General features: G+C 41.4%; 1 protein-coding gene across 2 annotated transcripts; it reads left to right on the top strand.

Annotated features, from left to right (window-relative positions):
* The first annotated feature begins 510 nt into the window (after positions 1-510).
* On the top strand, positions 511-19,608 carry LOC110529696 (vascular endothelial growth factor A-A). Of its 2 annotated transcripts, XM_036985175.1 has the most exons (8): positions 511-1,427; positions 3,176-3,221; positions 6,089-6,285; positions 7,733-7,809; positions 12,472-12,504; positions 15,770-15,844; positions 17,710-17,853; positions 18,071-19,608. In XM_036985175.1, the coding sequence occupies exons 1-8, from the start codon at positions 1,365-1,367 to the stop codon at positions 18,090-18,092; spliced, it is 657 nt and encodes a 218-aa protein (XP_036841070.1). In that variant the 5' UTR covers positions 511-1,364; the 3' UTR covers positions 18,093-19,608. The 2 variants fall into 2 exon arrangements, with proteins under 2 accessions (XP_036841070.1, XP_036841071.1); XM_036985176.1 differs by lacking the exon at positions 15,770-15,844 and having other exon boundaries at positions 532-1,427.
* Positions 19,609-20,230: the final 622 nt, after the last annotated feature.

Raw genomic sequence — 20,230 nt, 5'->3', positions numbered from 1 at the left:
ATGGAGGGCGTTTTCCAGGCGGGGTTGTATGCGCTTGTTCACAAGTGCACAAATATAATAATAATATGGCTCTGATTTATCAATGAAAATGTATATATTTTGGGTAGCCCACCTAATCCTAAAATCTCCACACGATAGAATTTAGTAAGAAATGTACATACAACTAGTAGTCACTAGTTACCACAGCCACAAAGTCAAAATGGGCTTTATCGTAAAAATGTATGAAAACAAAGCTTTTTGGTCTAAATTTAAGGTTAGTGTTAGACATAATGTTAGCAGTGTGGTTAGGGGTAGGGTTAATGTCATGGTTATGTTTATGTTTAAAAGCAGATTTTAAGAAGAACATTTTAGAAATAGGCGGGGATTAGCCATAATATTTTGTGGCTGTGGTAACTAGTGACGACCATAAATCAGGCCCCTCGTTTCCACTAGCTAGTCAGATTCCACAGCCACAAAGTCAACATTGGATACACAAATTTGCTTTTTGGTTTTAAATTAAGGTCAGGGTTAGGCACAAGGTGAGCAGTGTGGTTAATGTTAGAGTTAAGGTTAGTATTAGGTTTAAAATCACATTTTAAGAAGAAGAATTGTACAAATGGGCGGGGTTTAGCCTATGTCTTTGTGGGTATAGAAGCTAGAGACGACCATCCCTCCTTGTCTCACGACAATTCGACAGTGTTGCCGCACAAGAGACCGAAACCGGAGGAGATGTTATAGACCTCCGAAAATATTTTACGGTGATGCGTTAACGTTTTCAAGAGGATATAAGAGAGCTGGGATCAAGCAAACCGGGAACGAGCAGGAAGCGAAAATAAACGGCAGTTTCTGTCACGGTTGGAAGTTTTGACGGATTTCAAAACAGTGGATTATGTGAATGTGATTGTAAACACTGGTCTGGGGTTGACACGAATGTAGGCTAATTGCGTAGGACTGAAAGTTTCTGTAGGCTAATAAATAGCATTTTTCCTTTTTTCCAATGGACTCGCATTTGGAGACTGCTTGCACACAAAGTATGGAATTACCCCTGTAATGTGGATTGCAATTTCATTTGAAGAAAATAAAGGTCTACTCCAGAACAATGTGAAAAGATACGCGTCCTGGATTCTAATGTTTCTGGATATCTTGAAAATTATTGGCAACAGTTGAAATTATGCTCAACCGATTTTTGCTCAGGTGTCTTGCCTGCTCCGACCGTGGGACCAAAATGGATTTGACGCCACTACAGACCCCGGTCCCCCTTTTACAGAAGTTCTAACAGTTATTACACTTTGCTTTACTGTTTTAAACTTTACAAATGCTTTGGAAGAAATCGCCAGACGACCCGCTTGGATTTTAAATCTACATTTGCATTTGGAATTTCAATCATGAACTTTGACAGTTTGATAACATTATTTCTCCTGACACTTCTGTATTTGTCAGCTGTCAAGGTAAGTTATATGTTATAACAGACCCAGTGTCTCTAAATGGACGTCAAGAAATGGATTACATTTGTGAAATGTGGTCAACTGTAGGTCGTCCTTGTCGTTCCCCTTGCTAGGTCATTACTCATGTTTTAACAACCTCAACATGTTTCATGGCTTCAGCGATATGTAAATAGCAATTACGCAAAACTGACACTACACCGACTTCACGTAGGCAGGCCTATTTAGCCTACTGTCTGACGTGGTGGCTTGTGCGTTTGCCGTTCAGAGGTGGAATATGTAGGGGCTAATGGTTTTGAACGAATGTGAGGAAGTTTCGTCTCTTCTGGTGATTGCGGGCCTGCTCAGAACCACCTTGGCAATATTATTACGCTTTAAAGGCGTAGCAGCGGCATTTTGAATTCAAAGAGACATGGCAACAGGTTCGCTGCCTGCACACTCGATCCTGGCTTCATTTTAGTCCGCATTATTAGAATAGCCTACCACTACCCACCCACATTTTAAATTCTAAATTCTGACAAATGGGGCATTGGCTTAATATTTTAATATGGCTTTAAAATTACTTTAGAGTTTACAATGTAGACGTGGAGGTCTGTTGGTTTGCAAACCATTAATCAAGATGTTAAAGCCTCCTCATAACCTTTGAACGAAAGTTTAGGGAGAAACAAAAACGCCAACCAATAGTTATAGTAGACACTGGCCTGAATATGTTAAACTCCTGAATGATATTGAATTGGCATTTAGGCCTACTTTCTCAGTACCTGGGGCGGTCCATAGATTCCCAAATGGCTCATACGTTATAGGCCTAGGTATCTATTAGGATATTATGAACACTCAAATACAGTTTTTCAACTAATAGCCCCACAAAGGCCTGTCTTTTAACCCTGCAGGGGTCCGGTGCCCAAGCAGCCCACCTCTCTTTCGAGTCTCTCCCGCGCCCATACAACGTCAACCCGTTAATTCCCTAGAGACCAGTCAAGCGTTTTGGGGGTGTTTAACGAGCTCTTATAATCAACCCTGTTTAGTCAAAGCAACTGGCCGTTATTAGTAATATCATCAGATTGTCTATGGGCAGGTGTTCGCAGCTTGACACACACTCCATTAATAACAGCATTTTAAGTGTTGCGGCCACTCTTTTGTGAGCCCCAATCGCCGGTCCCTCACACCACCCAAGGGGCGGAGATAGCCGCTGCCTGAAAATAAATCGGGTCTCTTTTACTTTTGGCAGAGGTGAAATGTTCACTGGTTGTTACATTATGCGCTTGCGTTGCTCCGACTAAACACTGTAGTCCTCACTGAAAGCCACGAGGTAATCCATCTCCAGGCCTCATGCAATCCTGGTCAGATATTGCGCGAGTTTGCTTGCATTGCTTGCATCACTATGGAGCGACTGACAGCAATTACCGTGGAAAATGTAGAAAACTGTGGGCTAGATGCGGGTCATTGTAGCAACAGTTACCACATGTGGTCTCTGTTGAGTTGTGTAGCTTAAACTCATATAGAGAATGAAATTGTAACATTTGCAAACATAGGCCTAACACTTCTTCAGGGAAAGATAATGTAGCCTTGGCTATGAAACAAAACAAACACACCGCGTGGTCTTTGACAGCGTCCAACGTCATATCGTATGTCTGCGCCACGTAGCCTCTTTGGTTGCACGTTAGTCAATGTGAAATGCACTGTATGAAATTCATGAACGTAAGGATACAATTTAATCGCCAATTTGTGTACCCCTTTTCCTTTCTCCCGCGCAGAGTGCCCACATACCTAAGGAAGGAGGGAGAAGTGCGCATGACGGCGGTAGGTGTTCGATAGGGCACCGTGGGAATAGAGCTTTCATTGGGCTCCCTCGCAGGCAAACTGCCAATGAAACAGGGTTCACCTTGAAAGCACAGTGAGACCCACGCCGCCTGGCGGAAAGAAGCCCAGCTGCACCATGTTCTCATGTTGGCTGAAGTAGGCTCCAACATTGAAACAATAGTAACACATTTCAGAGTAGTGTCCATTTTCAGTTATAATCTCCACGGATTCCATTTGAAATATTGTTTGAAGTTAAGATGTGGAAATACTTTTTTTAGAATGGAATTTAGTCTCTGGCCCTCTTGGCTTCTTTACACAAGCCTATGTTGCACAATATTAGGAAAGGGGCTGCTCTCTTAATCAAAAGCTGAACTTTATATGTGATTGTTTCATACTATGCTTGATTTGGCTGGAATAGGACACTGCAGGGAGTGTGCTATTATTTCCAATTTTCCCTTTCTCTCCATGAGGAATCAGAGTTGTCTGTATGTGGTGTCTCAATGTCTTTCCCAACATGTGCACCACTAGGCTACAATGTGTTTAGTGCTTCACAGCAGAAGGTACCTAGCTTTGTGGGGCTAAGAGAGGGAGAGACAGAGGAAGTCGGTTCAGAAGCATACCACATCCACAATGAGAGAGGAAGGGAGGGGGATACCTTGATGGGTGATGCCGGTTGTTGAAGGAAAGTGTATGTAGTAGACGTATATTTTTTTTTGTGTGTGTGTGTGTGTGTGTGTGTGTGTGTGTGGAGTATGTACAGTGCCTTCAGAAATTGTTTATACCTTTGGTCTTTTTACAAAGGTTTTTGTTAAAATGGATTTAATTGTAATTTCTTTGTCAACGATCCACACAAAATATTATTTGAAAGTGGAATATTTTTTTTTCATGAAAATGAAACTAACATATCTTGATTTACATAAGTAATCAACCCCCTGAGTCAATACATGTTAGAATCACCTTTGGCAGTGTTAACAGCTGTGAGTCTTTCTTGGTAAGTCTCTTAAGAGCTTTCCAAACCTGGAATGTGAACATTTGCCCATTATTCTTTTCAAAATTCTTCAAACTCTGTCAAATTGGTTGCTGATCATTGTTATTAAAAACATTTTCATGTCTTGCCATAGATTTACAAGCAGATTTAAGTCAAAACTGTAACTCGGCCACTCAGAAACATGTAAATGTTTTATCCTGAAAAACTTCCCAGTCCTTAACAATTACTAGCATACCCATAACATGATGCAGCCACCACTATGCTTGAACATACGGAGATTAGTACTCAGTAATGTGTTGTATTGAATTTGCCCCAAACATAACACTTTGTATTCAGGACAAAAAGTTAATTGCTTTGTCATATTTTTTGCAGTATTACTTTAGTGCCTTGTTGCAAACAGGATGCATGTTTTGGATTTAAAAAAATTCTTTACATCCTTCCTTCTTTTCACTCTGTCAATTAGGTTGGTATTGTGGAGTAACTACAATGTTGTTGAGCCATCCTCAGTTTTCTGCTATCACAGCCATTAAACTCTGGAACTGTGTTAATGTCACCGTTGGCCTCATGGTGAAATCCCGGAGTGTTTTCCTTCCTCTCCAGCTACTGAGTTAGGAAGGACGCCTGTATCTTTGTAGTGACTGGGTAAATTGACAAACCATCCAAAGTGTAATTAATAATGCTCAAAGGGGTATTCAGTATCTGCTTTTTTTTTATTTTCACCCATTTACCAATAGGTGCCCTTCTTTGCGAGGCATTCCCAGGTCCCAGGTCTTTGTGATTGAATCTGTGTTTGAAATTCACAGCTTAACTGAGGGACCTTATAGATAATTGTATTTGTGGGGTACAGTATTATTTGTTAAACAGTATTATTGCACACAGTAGCTAGGTTTCCATCCAATTGGCAACTGAATTTTATGCAAATATTCTAGAATCCACATGAAAATATGCTAATTTCCCCACCAGTGGTGTGTTTCCACCAAATGGACTTGTTGCGGATAAAATATGAGTGTGTGATGACGTACTGCACACAAAATGTACTTTTTCGCTTATGTTTTCATGTACAGAAAAAAATTATCTAAAATCCAATGTGTTTCAATCGCATTTTCAACTCTACCGATAGTTTTGTTACAAAAACTGTTGTGTTAAATAGCAAATGTACCTGCACTCTAGCCAACAGATACAGTGCGGGTTAGCTAGTCTACTTGATGAGATTATTATGGATAAGATCAAGAATATTTTTTATTTGTCAAACGGCAGTCAAGCATCAATCATCATGTCACAAGAACAAGACCCATGACTCAATAATCCATGCTTTCTGGGAATGCCATGAAGTCTGAAAGTTATGAGCGGAGCTAGAAAGTTGGCTGTCAGAAGTATTACAATATAAACTTACTTTGTCGATCCCACCATGTATGAACAAATGATCTGTCGGCATTTATAAAAGTACACCGAAACTTCCTGCTTCCACCACAGGTGTCATTTTTTTTTTATACAATATAACTTTACTCGCATATAAACTGGGGATGGAAACGTGGTTAATGAGTCCATGCAACTTATTATGTGACTTGTTAAGCAAATTTTTACTCCTGAACTTATTTAGGCTTGCCGTAAAGGGGTTGAGTACTCACTGACTCAAGAAATTTCAGCTTTTCATTCTTAATTAATTTGTAAAGATTTCGAAAAACATAATTCCACTTTGACATTATAGGGTATTGTGTGTAGTTCAGTGACACAATCTGAATTGAATCCATTTTAAATTCAGGTTGTAACACAACAAAATGTGGAAAAAAATCAAGGGGTGTGAATACTCTGAAGGCACTGTGCAGTATGTGTGTATAGGTTATTGGTGTATTAAATGTGTGTGCATGTCTCTCCTCAGTGATCTCCTTCATGGAGGTGTACAATAAGAGCCTGTGTCAGCCCAGGGAGCTGCTGGTAGAGATCCTACAGGAGTACCCAGAGGAGGTAGAACACATCTTCATCCCATCCTGTGTGGTGCTGACACGCTGTGCAGGCTGCTGCAACGACGAGATGCTACAATGTACGCCAACCTCCACGCATAACGTCACCATGGAGGTGAGAGACTGAGCGTTTGACATTTTTACCCTTACACATCTCCATCACACGTTTAACTTCTTTAACCCTACTTCTACATATAACAGAGTCGTCTCCAAGGAGGTGAGAAACTGACCCCTAACCTTTGACTGTTTAACCTCTAATCTCTTACATTTTGACTGGCCACCTCCCCAGAATGGCCCTTTGTAACACAATGCATCTCAAGTTATGTGGGTCTGTATATGAGAGTGTAAACGGTATATGTTCTAGTATATTTGGGTATACACTACCGTTAAAAAGTTTGGGGTCACTTAGAAATGTCTTTGTTTTTGAAAGAAAAGCGCATTTTTTGCCCATTTAAAATAACATCAAATTGATCAGAAATACAGTGTAGACATTGTTAATGTTGTAAATGACTATTGTAGCTGGAAACGGCTTATTTTTAATGGAATATCTACATAGGCGTACAGAGGCCCATTATCAGCAACCATCACTCCTGTGTTCCAATGTCACGTTGTGTTAGCTAATCCAAGTTTATCCTTTTAAAAGGCTAATTGATCATTAGAAAACCCTTTTGCATGTATGTTAGCACATCTGAAAACTGTTGTTCTGATTAAAGAAGCAATAAAACTGGCCTTCTTTAGACTAGTTGAGTATCTGGAGCATCAGCATTTGTGGGTTCGATTACAGACTCAAAATGGCCAGAAACAACCAACTTTCTTCTGAAACTCGTCAATCTATTCTTGCGAAATTAAGACTATTCCATGCGAGAAATTGCCAAGAAACTGAAGACCTCGCACAACGCTGTGTACTACTCCCTTCACAGAACAGCGCAAACTGGCGCTAACCAGAGTAGAAAGAGGAGTAGGAGGCCCCGGTGCACAACTGAGCAAGAGGACAAGTACATTATAGTGTCTAGTTTGAGAAACAGACGCCTCACAAGTCCTCAACTGGCAGCTTCATTAAATAGTACCCGCAAAACACCAGTCTCAACGCCAATAGTGAAGAGGCGACTCCGGGATGCTGGCCTTCTAGACAGAGTTGCAAAGAAAAAGCCATATTTCAGACTGGCCAATAAAAACAAATGATTAAGATGGGCAGAATAACACAGACACTGGACAGAGGAACTCTGCCTAGAAGGCCAGCATCCCGGAGTTGCCTCTTCGCTGTTGACGTTGAGACTGGTGTTTTGCGGGTACTATTTAATGAAGCTGCCAGATGAGGACTTGTGAAGCGTCTTTTGAACGGTAGTGTATGTCCTAGAGCAGGTGGGAAAGGATGAAGTGTATATGTGAGCATGTTTGACCCATCTACATTGGGGCAAAAAAGTATTTAGTCAGCCACCAATTGTGCAAGTTCTCCCACTTAAAAAGATGAGAGAGGCCTGTAATTTTCATCATAGGTACACTTCAACTATGACAGACAAAATGAGAAAAAAAATCCAGAATGTCTTCTCCTGTTTCCACAGATAAAAAGAATAAAACCCCACAAGCAACAAAATGATATCTTCATGAGTTTTACAGAACACAATGCATGTGAATGCAGGTAAGAAGTGTACACATGCTGCACGTATACATATACTCACAAACTATCTATTCCAGTGTTCTTCTCTGTTCAGGGCATACGGAGGTCTTTCTACAAGGAATTCAGGGGATTGTAGATAAATTAGAGTATGTTCTGACTTCCAGGTGCCCTCTATCAACACACTGGTTTGGTCTGGTCTGGTCCATCCAGATCACATAGTGCATGCAGAGTCACTTTAAACTCTGCAGGTCACAGAAAAGTCACACTGCATGAACCACATATCAGCTTTTTCCTTTAACACCTTAGCTGTTAATTTTGACCCCAAAAATTGTGAAGATTTCTATCTTACTCGTGGAGGCTAAGTTCAGTGTGTAGCATTTCCACCTTTTCATAACCTGCATATAACCTGCTCACAAACCGCTCATAAACCATTAAAGGGATGGTGCAAGATATTTGTCAATCAAGCAGTTTTCGGTCAGATGAATTCATGGATTCCATTATTATGTTGATGCGTGCAGTTTGAAGGAAGTTGAAGGTAGTTTCACGAGTCATTGCTAACTAGATTTAGTGCAATAACTGGAGGTCTACAGGAATTATCACAATTTTGAAGCTGTATTTATAATTATATCAAATATATACAACACATTTTTCACCAACAGGTTTCTGTGCAATGCACCACACGACTAATAAGCAAAGCATAACTGTATACCGATTACCAACTTTGGGTGCTTTAACATTATGGTTTGCGTTTTCAACACCACAATCAAATTGATATACTCAATCTCGATAAACAGAAAATACAGTGCATTCGGAAAGTATTCAGACCCCTTGACTTTTTCCACATTTTGTTACGTTACGTCCTTATTCTAAAATTGATTAAATTGTTTTGTTTTTTTCCCCTCATCAATCTACACACTCTACCCCATAATGACAATGTTAAAACCGTTTTTTTTTTATTTTTCAGCAACAAAAAAAAAATGAATAAAACGGAAATATAACATTTGCATAAGTATTCAGACCCTTTACTCAGTACTTTGTTGAAGCACCCTTGGCAGCAATTACAGCTTCGAGTCTTCTTGGGTATGATCCTACAAGCTTGGCATACCTGTATTTGGGCAGTTTCTCCCATTCTTCTCTACAGATCCTCTCAATATCTGTTAGGTTGGATGGGGAGTGTTGCAGCACAGCTATCTTTAGGTCTCTCCAGAAATGTTCAATTGTGTTCAAGTCCGGGCTCTGGCTGGGCCACTCAAGGACATTCAGAGACTTGTCCCGAAGCCACTCCTACGTTGTCTTGGCTGTGTGCTTAGGGTCGTTGTTTTGTTGTAAGGTGAACCTTCGCCCCAGTCTGAGTTTCTGAGTGCTCTGTAGCAGGTTTTCATCAAGGATCTCTCTGTACTTTGCTCCATTCATCTTTCCCTCGATCCTGACTAGTCTCCCAGTCCCTGTCGCTGAAAAACATCCCCACAACATGATGCTTCCAGCACCATGCTTCACCTTAGGGATGGTGCCAGGTTTCCTGCAGACGTGACGCTTTGCATTCAGGCCAAAGAGTTCAATCTTGGTTTCATTAGACCAGAGAATCTTGTTTCTCATGGTCTGAGAGTCCTTTAGGTGCATTTTGGCAAACTACAAGCGGGATGTCATGTGCCTTTTACTGAGGAGTGGTGGTTCCAAACTTCTTCCATTTAAGAATGATGGAGGCCACTGTGTTCTTGGGGACCATCATTGCTGCAGAAATGTTTTGGTCCCCTTCCCCAGATCTGTGCCTCGACACAATCCTGTCTCGGAGCTCTACGGACAATTCCTTCGACCTCATTGCTTGGTTTTTGCTCTGACATGCACTATCAACTGTGGGACCGTATATAGATAGGTGTGTGCCTTTCCGAATCATTGAATTTACCACAGATGGACTCCAATCAAGTTGTAGAAACATCTCAAGGATGATCAATGGAAACAAGATGCAGCTGAGCTCAATTTCAAGTGTCACAGCAAAGGGTCTGAATTCTTATGTAAATAAGATATTTCAGTTTTTACTTTTTCATTATGGTAGATTGATAAGGGATAAGGGAAAACATGAAAACAAGGGGTCTGAATACTTTCCAAATGCCCTGTACATGCCTCCCTACCTTGTACCCACTGAAGTAGTATAATCAGATTAAAGCATTGTGACTGGTTGTGTTTATGCCACAGATAAAAGGTAATAGATTTTCAAAGTTAAATTACTAATATTTAGGCTATATTGAAGCATTAGGTTTTAGATGCACGAGGAATAGCCGCTCATATCGTAGAAGAGGCAGAGCATGCGTTAAGCTTTCCTGAATAACTGGGCCTGCCCGGGAGCATACTTATGTGGCCACATTATAGGACGATTTGATGAGGATCTGAATCAGACAGCACATCTCAGTTTCAGAAGTAAAAATACAGTCAGACTGGCCTGCTACAGTGCCTTTCTAGACCTTGTAAACGGTTGAAAGTTGACACAACTGATCCAAATGGAATGAAACACTCAAATCACAGGGCTTTTGCACCACTATTCAAATTACATTTTCACTGCCGTTTCCAGCCTAGAGTAGAATGTTGTACTCACTTGAAAACAATAATGCAATTATTCATTGCATTGTGGTGTTGTAGGCTAGTCTGGGTAGGATAATTGTATTGTCTCTCAACAAGATCAATAGGGGTGTTTTTTTTTTTTTTCCACCTTTTATTTAACAAGGTAGGCCAGTTGAGAACAAGTTCTCATTTACAACTGCGACCTGGCCAAGATAAAGCAAAGCAGTGCGACACAAATAACAACACAGAGTTACACATGGAATAAACAAACATACAGTCAATAACACCACAGAAAATCTATATGCAGTGTGTACAAATGAAGTAAGGAGGTAAGGCAATAAATAGGCCTTAGTGGCGAAGTTATTACAATTTAGCAATTAACACGGGAGTGATAGATGTGCAGAACAGGATGTGCAAGTAGAAATACTGGTATAAATACTGGTGTGCAAAAGAGCAGAAAAAACAAAAAACAAATATGGGGATGAGGTAGGTAGTTGGTTGGATGGGCTATTTACAGATGGGCTGTGTACAGCTGCAGCGATCGGTAAGCTGCTCTGACAGCTGACGCTTAAAGTTAGTGAGGGAGATACAAGTCTCAAAATTCAGTGATTTTTGAAATTCGTTCCAGTCATTGGCAGCAGAGAACTGGAAGGAAAGGCAGCCAAAATAGGTGTTGGCTCTGGGGATGACCAGTGAAATATACCTGCTGGAGCGCGTGCTACGGGTGGGTGTTGCTATGGTGACCAGTGAGCTGAGATAAGGCGGAGCTTTACCTAGCAAAGACTTATAGATGACATGGAGCCAGTGGGTTTGGCAATGAATATGTAGCGAGGACCAGCCAACGAGAGCATACAGGTCTCAATGCTGGGTAGTATATGGGACTTTGGTGACAAAACGGATGGCACTGTGATAGACCGCATCCAATTTGCTGAGTAGAGTGTTAGAGGCTATTGTGTAAATGACATCGCCAAAGTCAAGGATCGGCAGGATTGTCAGTTTTACGAGGTTATGTTTGGCAGCACGAGTGAAGGAGGCTTTGTTTTGTGAAATAGGGAGCCGATTCTAGATGTAATTTTGGATTGGAGATGCTTAATATGAGTCTGGAAGGAGAGTTTACAGTCTAGCCAGACACCTAGGTATTTATAGTTGTCCACAGATCCGTCCAGAGTAGTGATGCTAGGCGGGTGGGCGGGTGCGGGCAGTGATCGGTTGAAAAGCATGCATTTCGTTTTTAGTAGCGTTTAAGAGCAGTTGGAGGCCACGAAAGGAGTGTTGTATGGCATTGAAGCTCGTTTAGAGGTTTGTTAACACAGTGTCCAAAGAAGGGCCAGATGTATACAGAATGGTGTCGTCTGTGTAGAGGTGGATCAAAGAATCACCCGCAGCAAGAGCGACATCATTGACATCATTGATATATACAGAGAAAAGAGAGCTCAGTGTCTCTTGTCTTCACTGTTCTTTCATGCTCAATGGTGCACCTGGCCTCTCTGCTGCTTATCAGCCATTCCTCTTTGTTCTAATACAAACTGTCCCTTGGCAACTTCCTTCAAACTGCATGCAGAGACATACAAATGTTATCTGAAGTTCATCTGAACATTGCCAAAATCTTGCAATATCCCTTTGATTATGAGTTTGTTAACCATTAGTAAACATGAGTAAACCATTGTATGTTTTTGTGACTACCTAGTTTATAAGTAGACTGTATAGTTTTAAGGAGTTTTCTCCAAACCTATGAGTACTATGCAATGAGACGTTTCCCAATGCTTGACCTCCTGTACCCACTGGATTAGCTGTGAGCCCAAAGATGTGTTGCTCCATAATCAGTTACAGCCAAATTATCAAGTTGAGCAACAAAATAGACATGGCAATCTGCTATTGTTATCAGATATTGTGTGTGTGTGTTTCAAGGAGATAAGTCGGGGAGAAAGACAGCCTTGTCAGAGGTAACGACAGTATCGTCATGACTATTTAGGGATCAGGGATGGACAATACTAGAGTAGCAGAGTGCTACAGGGCCACCCAAGCTAATACCATGCCTATGTCTCTGTCCACTGTTGACGTGAATCTGTTTACGAAGAAACAAACGGTGGGCTATGAGGTAGCATCATGTTTGTTTCTGTCTTTCAGGCCAAAGAATGAAGTGAAAGAACAGAAAGAAAAGTGAGTACAGACTCTTGCTGTGTTGTGACTATCTGCCTTAATTTGAAAAGATACGTTTTTTTATTTTCTTGTCCATCTCTGTCTTTTTCGCGTTGTCTTTCCCCCGCTATCTTTCTCCATCTTCTTCTTTCTCTCTCTCTCTTTATCGCTATTTCTCCTGTGCTCACACGTTTCCGGCATTTCTCTTTCTCAACCTGTGTTGTTACGCACAGTATACAACAATGTATCAAATGATCACTGACACCACCATGTTGGCACAGATCCAGTGATCTTCCTGTAGTTTAGGAGTTCACAAAGAATCACATCCCTTCTATCCATTCTAATTCCATGACCCTTTGAGCTCTCAGGTGAGACACACAGAAAACCCACAGAATACTTCAATTCAGGTGAATGAGTGACACCTGATGAGGTCAATGCCTTCGGCACATTTCATTTATTGTCATTTTTTTATGCACCTGCTTCTCTTTACATTCCTCTGTTATGGTCCTTCCTTTACTCTCTATACATGTCTTTAAGTACGTCTCAGGGTTCATGTCTCTACCTTTGTTTTACAGGCTCCTGTGATGTGTAGATAACGCTGTGTGTTTTTAGAGAACCTCTTTAACCTTTTCTTTTTTCACTGTTTATGGGTCTGGCTTTAGTGGTTCTGTTCCACTACAATTCGCCAAAGGATGTCCTGAGGGTCGCTTTACTGCCTTCTCCGCCTCTACATAGGATTGTCTTGTTTTCCTATGGCCTAATCCTATAGCATTACGAGGGTTTTTGGTAGTATTTAGGTTTAAATGTCGGGTATCCTGCATTATAGATGAGGGTTTGTTTCTGAGACCTCTGATCGACCTCGTTTTAACCATCTATGTGTCTGAAGGGTGAGGGCTTTAGTGCTCCTTGCCACCATGATTCTACTGTACACTCTGTACACTTCTGTACACTTCTGTTGTTGATGCTACCGTGCGTTACTGTTGGCTCAACCTTGACCTCTGACTTTGCTGTGATCAGGGGCCTCTTTGGTAGTTAGTGTCACAGTGGTAGTGTTAATGATGCTACCAAAAGGCCTTTGGTCATCATGCTAAGGTAGCTAACTCAAGTCCAGGTTCACCCAAGCCTGTTCCTTTCTTGTCACATTTTGATATATACAGTGCCAGTCAAATGTTTGGACACACCTACTCGATCAAGGGTTTTTCTTTATTTTTACTATGCTCTACATTGTAGAATAATAGTGAAGACATCAAAACTATGAAATATACATATGGAGTCATGTAGTAACCAAACAAGTGTTAAACAATTCAAAATATATTTTATATAGTAGATTCTTCAAAGTAGCCACCCTTTGCCTTAATGACAGCTTTGCACACCCTTGACATTCTTTCAACCAGCTTCATGAGGTAGTCACCTGGAATGCATTTCAATTAACAGGTGTGACATGTTCATTGTTAATTTGTGGAATTTCTTTCCTTCTTAATGCGTTTGAGCCAGTCAGTTGAGTTGAGACAAGGCAGTGATGGTATACAGAAGATAGCCTTATTTGGTAAAAGACCAAGTCCATATTATGGCAAGAACAGCTCAAATAAGTAAAGAGAAACGATAGTCCATTAAACACTTTGATGAAACTGGCTCTCACGAGGACCACCACAGGAAAGGAAGGCCCAGAGTTACCTCTGCTGCAGAGGATAAGTTCATTAGAGTTAACTGCACCTCAGATTGCAGCCCAAATAAATGCTTCACAGAGTTCAAGTAACAGACACATCTCAACATAAACTGTTCAGAGGAGACTGTGTGAATCAGGCCTTCATGGTCAAATTGCTGCAAGGAAACCACTACTGAAGGACACCAGTAAGAAGAAGAGACTTGCTTGGCCCAAGAAACATGAGCAATGGACATTAGACCGGTGGAAATATGACCTTTAGTCTCATGAGTCCAAATTTGAGATTTTTGGTTCCAACCGCAGTGTCGTTGTGAAACGCAGAGTAAGTGAACGGATTATCTCTGCATGTGTGGTTCCCACCGTGAAGCATGGGGGAGAAGGTGTGATGGTGTGGGGGTGCTTTGCTGGTGATACTGTCAGTGATTTATTTATAATTCAAGGCACACTTAACCAGCATGGCTACCACAGCATTCTGCAGCGATACGCCATCCCATCTGGTGTGTCATTTTTTTGTTCAACAGGATAATAATCCAACACACCTCCAGGCTGTGTAAGGGCTATTTGGCCAAGAAGGAGAGTGATGGAGTGCTGCATCAGATGACCTGGCCTCCACAATCACCCAACCTCAACCCAATTGAGATGGTTTGGGATAAGTTGGACCGCAGAGTGAAGGAAAAGCAGCTAACAAGTGCTCAGCATATGTGGGAACTCCTTCAAGACTGTTGGAAAAGCATTCCAGGTGAAGCTGGTTGAGAGAATGCCAAGAGTGTGCAAAGCTGTCATCAAGGCAAAGGGTGGCTACTTTGAAGAATCTACAATATAAAGTATATTTTGATTTATTTAACACTTTTTTCATTACTAGATGGTTCCATAAGTGTTATTTAATAGTTTTGATGTCTTCGCTATTATTCTACAATGTAGAAAATAGTCAAGATAAAGAAAATCCTTGAATGTGTGTCCAAACTTTTGACTGGTACTATATACCCTGCAGCTGTAAAATCTCATATACTGTTATCTCAAACATGATGAATGAGCGAGCTCGGCTGCCCCTCATCGTCCAGCATTTATTTCAAAATGTTAAGAGTAGCCGAAGGAGTGTTTTGGGGGAAAAAAACAACTTCCACAGCCAAACTTAAATAGAAACCTGTGAAACCCTTTCTTTCTGGTGTAAGAGGGTACCTGAGTGGCGCAGCGTTCTAAGGCACTGCATCTCAGTGCAAGAGGCGTCACTACAGTCCCTGGTTCAAATCTGGGCTGTATCACATCTGGCCTGGATTGTGAGTCCCATAGGGTGGCGCACAATTGACCCAGCAACATCCGGGGTAGGCCGTCATTGTAAATAAGAATTTGTTCTTAACGGACTGGCCTAATTAAATAAATGTTAAATTAAAAATAAAACAAAGAATGTCTCGAAACCAGTGTTCTTTTGTTCATTTCTTTTCCCAGAACGGTGTTAAAATGTATTACCATCATTTGGTTCTATTTCAGTCCATTCTCAGTCCATATAGTCTCTGTGTGAATGAACAATTGACTAACTGATCTCTGAACTCTGTTCAGTTTATTTGTCTCTGTCCGTCCTCCTCAGATGTCTCTGCGTTATTGTGCTTCTTTCTCTATTTCCAGAGAACCCTGGAAAGGCAAGGGCAAAGGCCAAAAGAGAAAGCGAAAGAAAAAGCGTGACAAAAAGAATCGCCACTCGTATGTCAGCTCGGCCTTCTCCTCGCTCCACCTGCACCTGACTGTGGCGTTTCTGATCATTAAGCTTGTTTGGGAGGAGTTAATTTGCCCCTTTTAATTAATTGCCTCTCTATTCACCGCCCCACCACTCCACCCAATACCACCACACACATCAATTGGCATGAGACTGTAGATAGATGTCATCCCTAAATAATAAATAACATATGATCCTAGATCTATGTTTAGGGGTGACTTCTACCTCATAACCCTACCTCCTTACCTCACTACCACCCCCACCCCCCTGGTGATAAGGCACCCTGGGGGGTGTGGGGATGGGGGAGAAGGAATGGAGTGATAGGGTAATGGTGAAGGTAACAGAACTGAACCTACCAGCATGGCTTTTTGCAGGCGATGTCACTAATCCCGTATCTGTTGTGGGAATCATCCAAGGCCTATGTCAGTGTTGAGTCTGTCTCACTTTGCTGTGTCTCCAACTTTTCCTTTTTCCTCTTTTCTTTTTTAGTGTTTCTTTTTATCCCTCCAAACAGGCTTTTTCTGTTCCGTCCGCCATCACTGGGCTTTGTTTGTGATATAAGGATACGAGAGATGGCTATCACATTGCTGTTTCTTTCTGGGTTATGTAAACCAACAAATTGTTTAGCCCATTCTGTTTGTGCATTCTCTTTGTTGCCTCTATGGGTCTGAACAACACAAAGAACACAAAAATATGTTTCGTTTGGTGCTGTTTTTACCGGAAAGAGGTGCTCATGTTTCTAAAATGGTCTCAATGTCAAAGAATAGCGTTATTCTGTTCGTTGTGCTGTGCCTTTAGTACTCAATGGAATGTCTGTCTGTTGTCCCCCATACTCAGTGAAAAAGGTTTTGTCCACTATTAACACCTCTGTGAGGGAACATAATGGCACAGTCTCTACTGTTCTGTCATTTAAACCAGATCTATCTTCTGGTATCTACTGGTTCTCTATCTGATCTGTGTCTATAAGGGACAACATTTACTTGTAATCTTTTAATTCAATAAAAACTCATCCTGTATCTTTAGGGATGAGTTAAATTTGACATTTTTTTTGTTGCAAGCCTCACGTCCCAGCCGAAGCTTGCTAGTGCATGTCTAACCGAAACAATGCATACTGTGCGTGGGCAAGCCAATCATCCTAAAAATCACTCCCCCCTACGAGACAGTAGGAGGGGGTCTCCCTGCCAGCATGGGCTGAGTCGGGAGACAGGAGACAGGGGAGAGAGAGATAGTGAAGGGTTTAGGGGAAATTTTGCTGCTTGCAAATTGGTTCTGTTTTTGTACAACCCTCTGTCCACATGCTACAATTCATCCTCTTTTACCCACACCACAGACAGCACATTGACACAGACAGCACATTGACACAGACAGCACATTGACACAGACAGCACATTGACACAGACAGCACATTGACACAGACACCACATTGACACAGACTGCACATTGACACAGACTGCACATTGACACAGACTGCACATTGACACAGACTGCACATAGACAGCACATTGACACAGACTGCACATTGACACAGACTGCACATTGACTCAGACTGCACATTGACACAGACTGCACATTGACACAGACTGCACATTGACACAGACTGCACATTGACACAGACTGCACATTGACACAGACTGCACATTGACACAGACAGCACATTGACACAGACAGCACATTGACCCTGGGAGTGTGAAGTTTCAGCATGTGATAAGAGGGTTGACCTTAAGGGAAATGATCTTGGAAGTGTTTTTCTATATTAACACCATTATAATAAACATCCTCCCTCTCTTTTTCTCTTCCTCCTTTTTCCTCTTCTTCATCCTTCTCATTTCCTCTCCTCTCTCTCTGTCTATAGTCAGTGCGAGCCATGTTGTGATGGCTGCTTAGCGAGGAGAAAGCGGTTGTTCATCCAGAACCCTCTGACCTGCCAGTGTTCCTGCAGAAACTCTGACGCCGACTGCAGGGCACGTCAGCTGGAGCTCAACGAGAGGTCCTGCAGGTGTGTGGGTGTGTGGGGGGGGGGGGGGGGGGGGGGCTTGTTATATCACTCTTGGACTCATAACTCCTTTTGGGAACCAAGATGGTGTTTGGTGGCATTTCTTGACCACATGAAGGCATACCATTAGCCAAGAACCTGACCAAGAAATTGGAGCTAAGACCACGAGTGTGTTTTCATACAATCATATGTTTCTGTCTGTCTTCTCTGTGATCCCCAGATGTGACAAGCCCAGGAGATGAGTCTAAGCTTAAGATGAAACAACGTGAAGGGACATTCACAAGATATTTCATAGCACTTTCAACTCTGAGCTTATCTTCTTTGTGGAAAGCATTCCCCTGGACTGACTGAGAAACAGCAGTGAGAAAAGAGAGGGGGAGAGATAAAGAAATAATACATTAATAGAAAAATAATCCCAATGTATCTGCATATACTAAGAGAGAGAGAAAGAAAAAGTACAGAATTTGTATTGCTGCTAAAAGAGCTAACTAAAACCCATCGTTTGGCGTTTGACTGGACTACGGTTTTGTTGTTGATTCATTTATGCAAATACTTCACTGGATATGTGTGAGTACTGTGGTTATGTGTTAAATCATGAGGAACAAAACTTTGCTATGTGGTAGGTATATCCACAGAAGAGAAGAGGAAGAGGAAGGAAGAACATTCTTCCTGACCCATAGACTCCCTTTGCAGGAGCCCAATGGCAATGGCAGGACAGCCAATGGGAGATGGGGATCCGTCCCTTTATGACAGCACTTCCTTTTCCTTAAAGGAAGTTCTAGAACTGATGCGTGGAACGTGTGGAAAGCTAGAACTGTGCATTTTGCTGGCCTAGCTAGCAGCGGAACTGGATTTGGAGTGCCATAATACCCAAAGGGATGCTGATGATTGATTTTGGTATACATGGAAACCACTAGAAACAACTGATACTGTAGCTTGATTCCATTGAGAAACTGCCTCACAAACTGTGCTAATCACTTTAGAGTGAGAAATCCTGAATTAGCTTCTTAAATTATTTTTGTTTATTTTGAGGGGAGGGGAGGGGGATGTTATGCTGTCTGTGGTTGAACTCAATACAGAATGCAATAGTATCGATGGCAAGCAGTCTGTATATACTATACATACTTAATATCCCTTATGTCATAGTCCACTATAGATAATTTATAATGTTAGAGTATTTTCAGTATTCAGTCCTCTACCCATATTTAATTTGATCTATTTATATATCAAGTGTTATGTTCCTTTGGGTTTCCCCCCTTCCTGCTATGTGATGCCATTGTGGTCTCCATTCTGCCTAGCTACAAGGAGATACTGCTCTAGGCTTTTATAAGAAAAAGAAAAACCTTTACGTTAACATTCCTGAAATGGATCATTTGTATGGACGCCATCTATTCTGGATTTATCAACCCTTTTTTATAGAGGGTGGAGGTTCTGCGTGTGATTTTTAACCTGCTCTATGGTCTTGGCGTGTGTGTGTGTGTGCGTGTGTGTGTGCGTGTGTGTGTGTGTGTGTGTGTGTGTGTGTTAGAGAGGCAGAGGAGGCTTATGCTTGTCTTGAGCTCCATCACGCAGATAACAATAAACCATTGCTAAAAGAAAGCTTGGCCTACCAAGTCAACTGTTTGTATTAAAGCTAGCAATCTGCAATATCAAGAATATATGATTTCATGATAATAGTACTTGTGGTTTCTTTTCCAATATTAACATGTTTTTTTCTGTGACAGTGAAAAGTAGTAAAGCATATTTATTTACAAATTATATTGCTTATTTTGTATATCAAATTGAGGTGTTTTGAAGCAGTGGGTTTTGAAGAGGTTGTATGAGTTATTGTTTGTGTTGTGTTTGAAACAACTTCTCCAACATACGACAGCCATCTTTGATATCTGTTATGACTACGAAACTCGAAAAGGTATGCACTCACACAGCTCATAAGAGCATGTGCTGTGGAATATAAAACATGATTCAAAAGAAGAAATTCCTGAACACCTTTGACAAAGATCTGTAGACCAAAATAGTGTATGAATAAAAAGGTGAGATTTTGCAAGGCAGCAGTGTGGAGGAATTTCTTCTTTTGAATGCCCATGGAACTCCAGAAAGCCACGAGGCACATGGGTAAATACTTCTGATGACCTCTTACCTAGGAACTTTGGAAGTGTGTTTTTACCTGCCATAGGCCACGTTCCAATTCTTTAAATTGTCTTCCTTCCGCTCTCACAAAGTGACCTGACAGGTGCTGGTCACTGAGAACAATGAGTGAGTTAGCAATGCGAGTTAGCATGTTCACCACTAACAAAGGTGGACTAGTTACTGCAAAAATACTCCTGTGAAATCATCTCAGATTATTATCCCTGCTTTGCTATGTGGTAAAGGTTTGTGACAA

Source organism: Oncorhynchus mykiss, chromosome 8 (genome assembly GCF_013265735.2).
Source record: "Oncorhynchus mykiss isolate Arlee chromosome 8, USDA_OmykA_1.1, whole genome shotgun sequence".
Taxonomy (NCBI): Eukaryota; Metazoa; Chordata; class Actinopteri; order Salmoniformes; family Salmonidae; genus Oncorhynchus; species Oncorhynchus mykiss.
The sequence above is the reverse complement of the archived record's forward strand: the minus strand, read 5'-3'. Positions and strand labels throughout refer to the sequence as shown.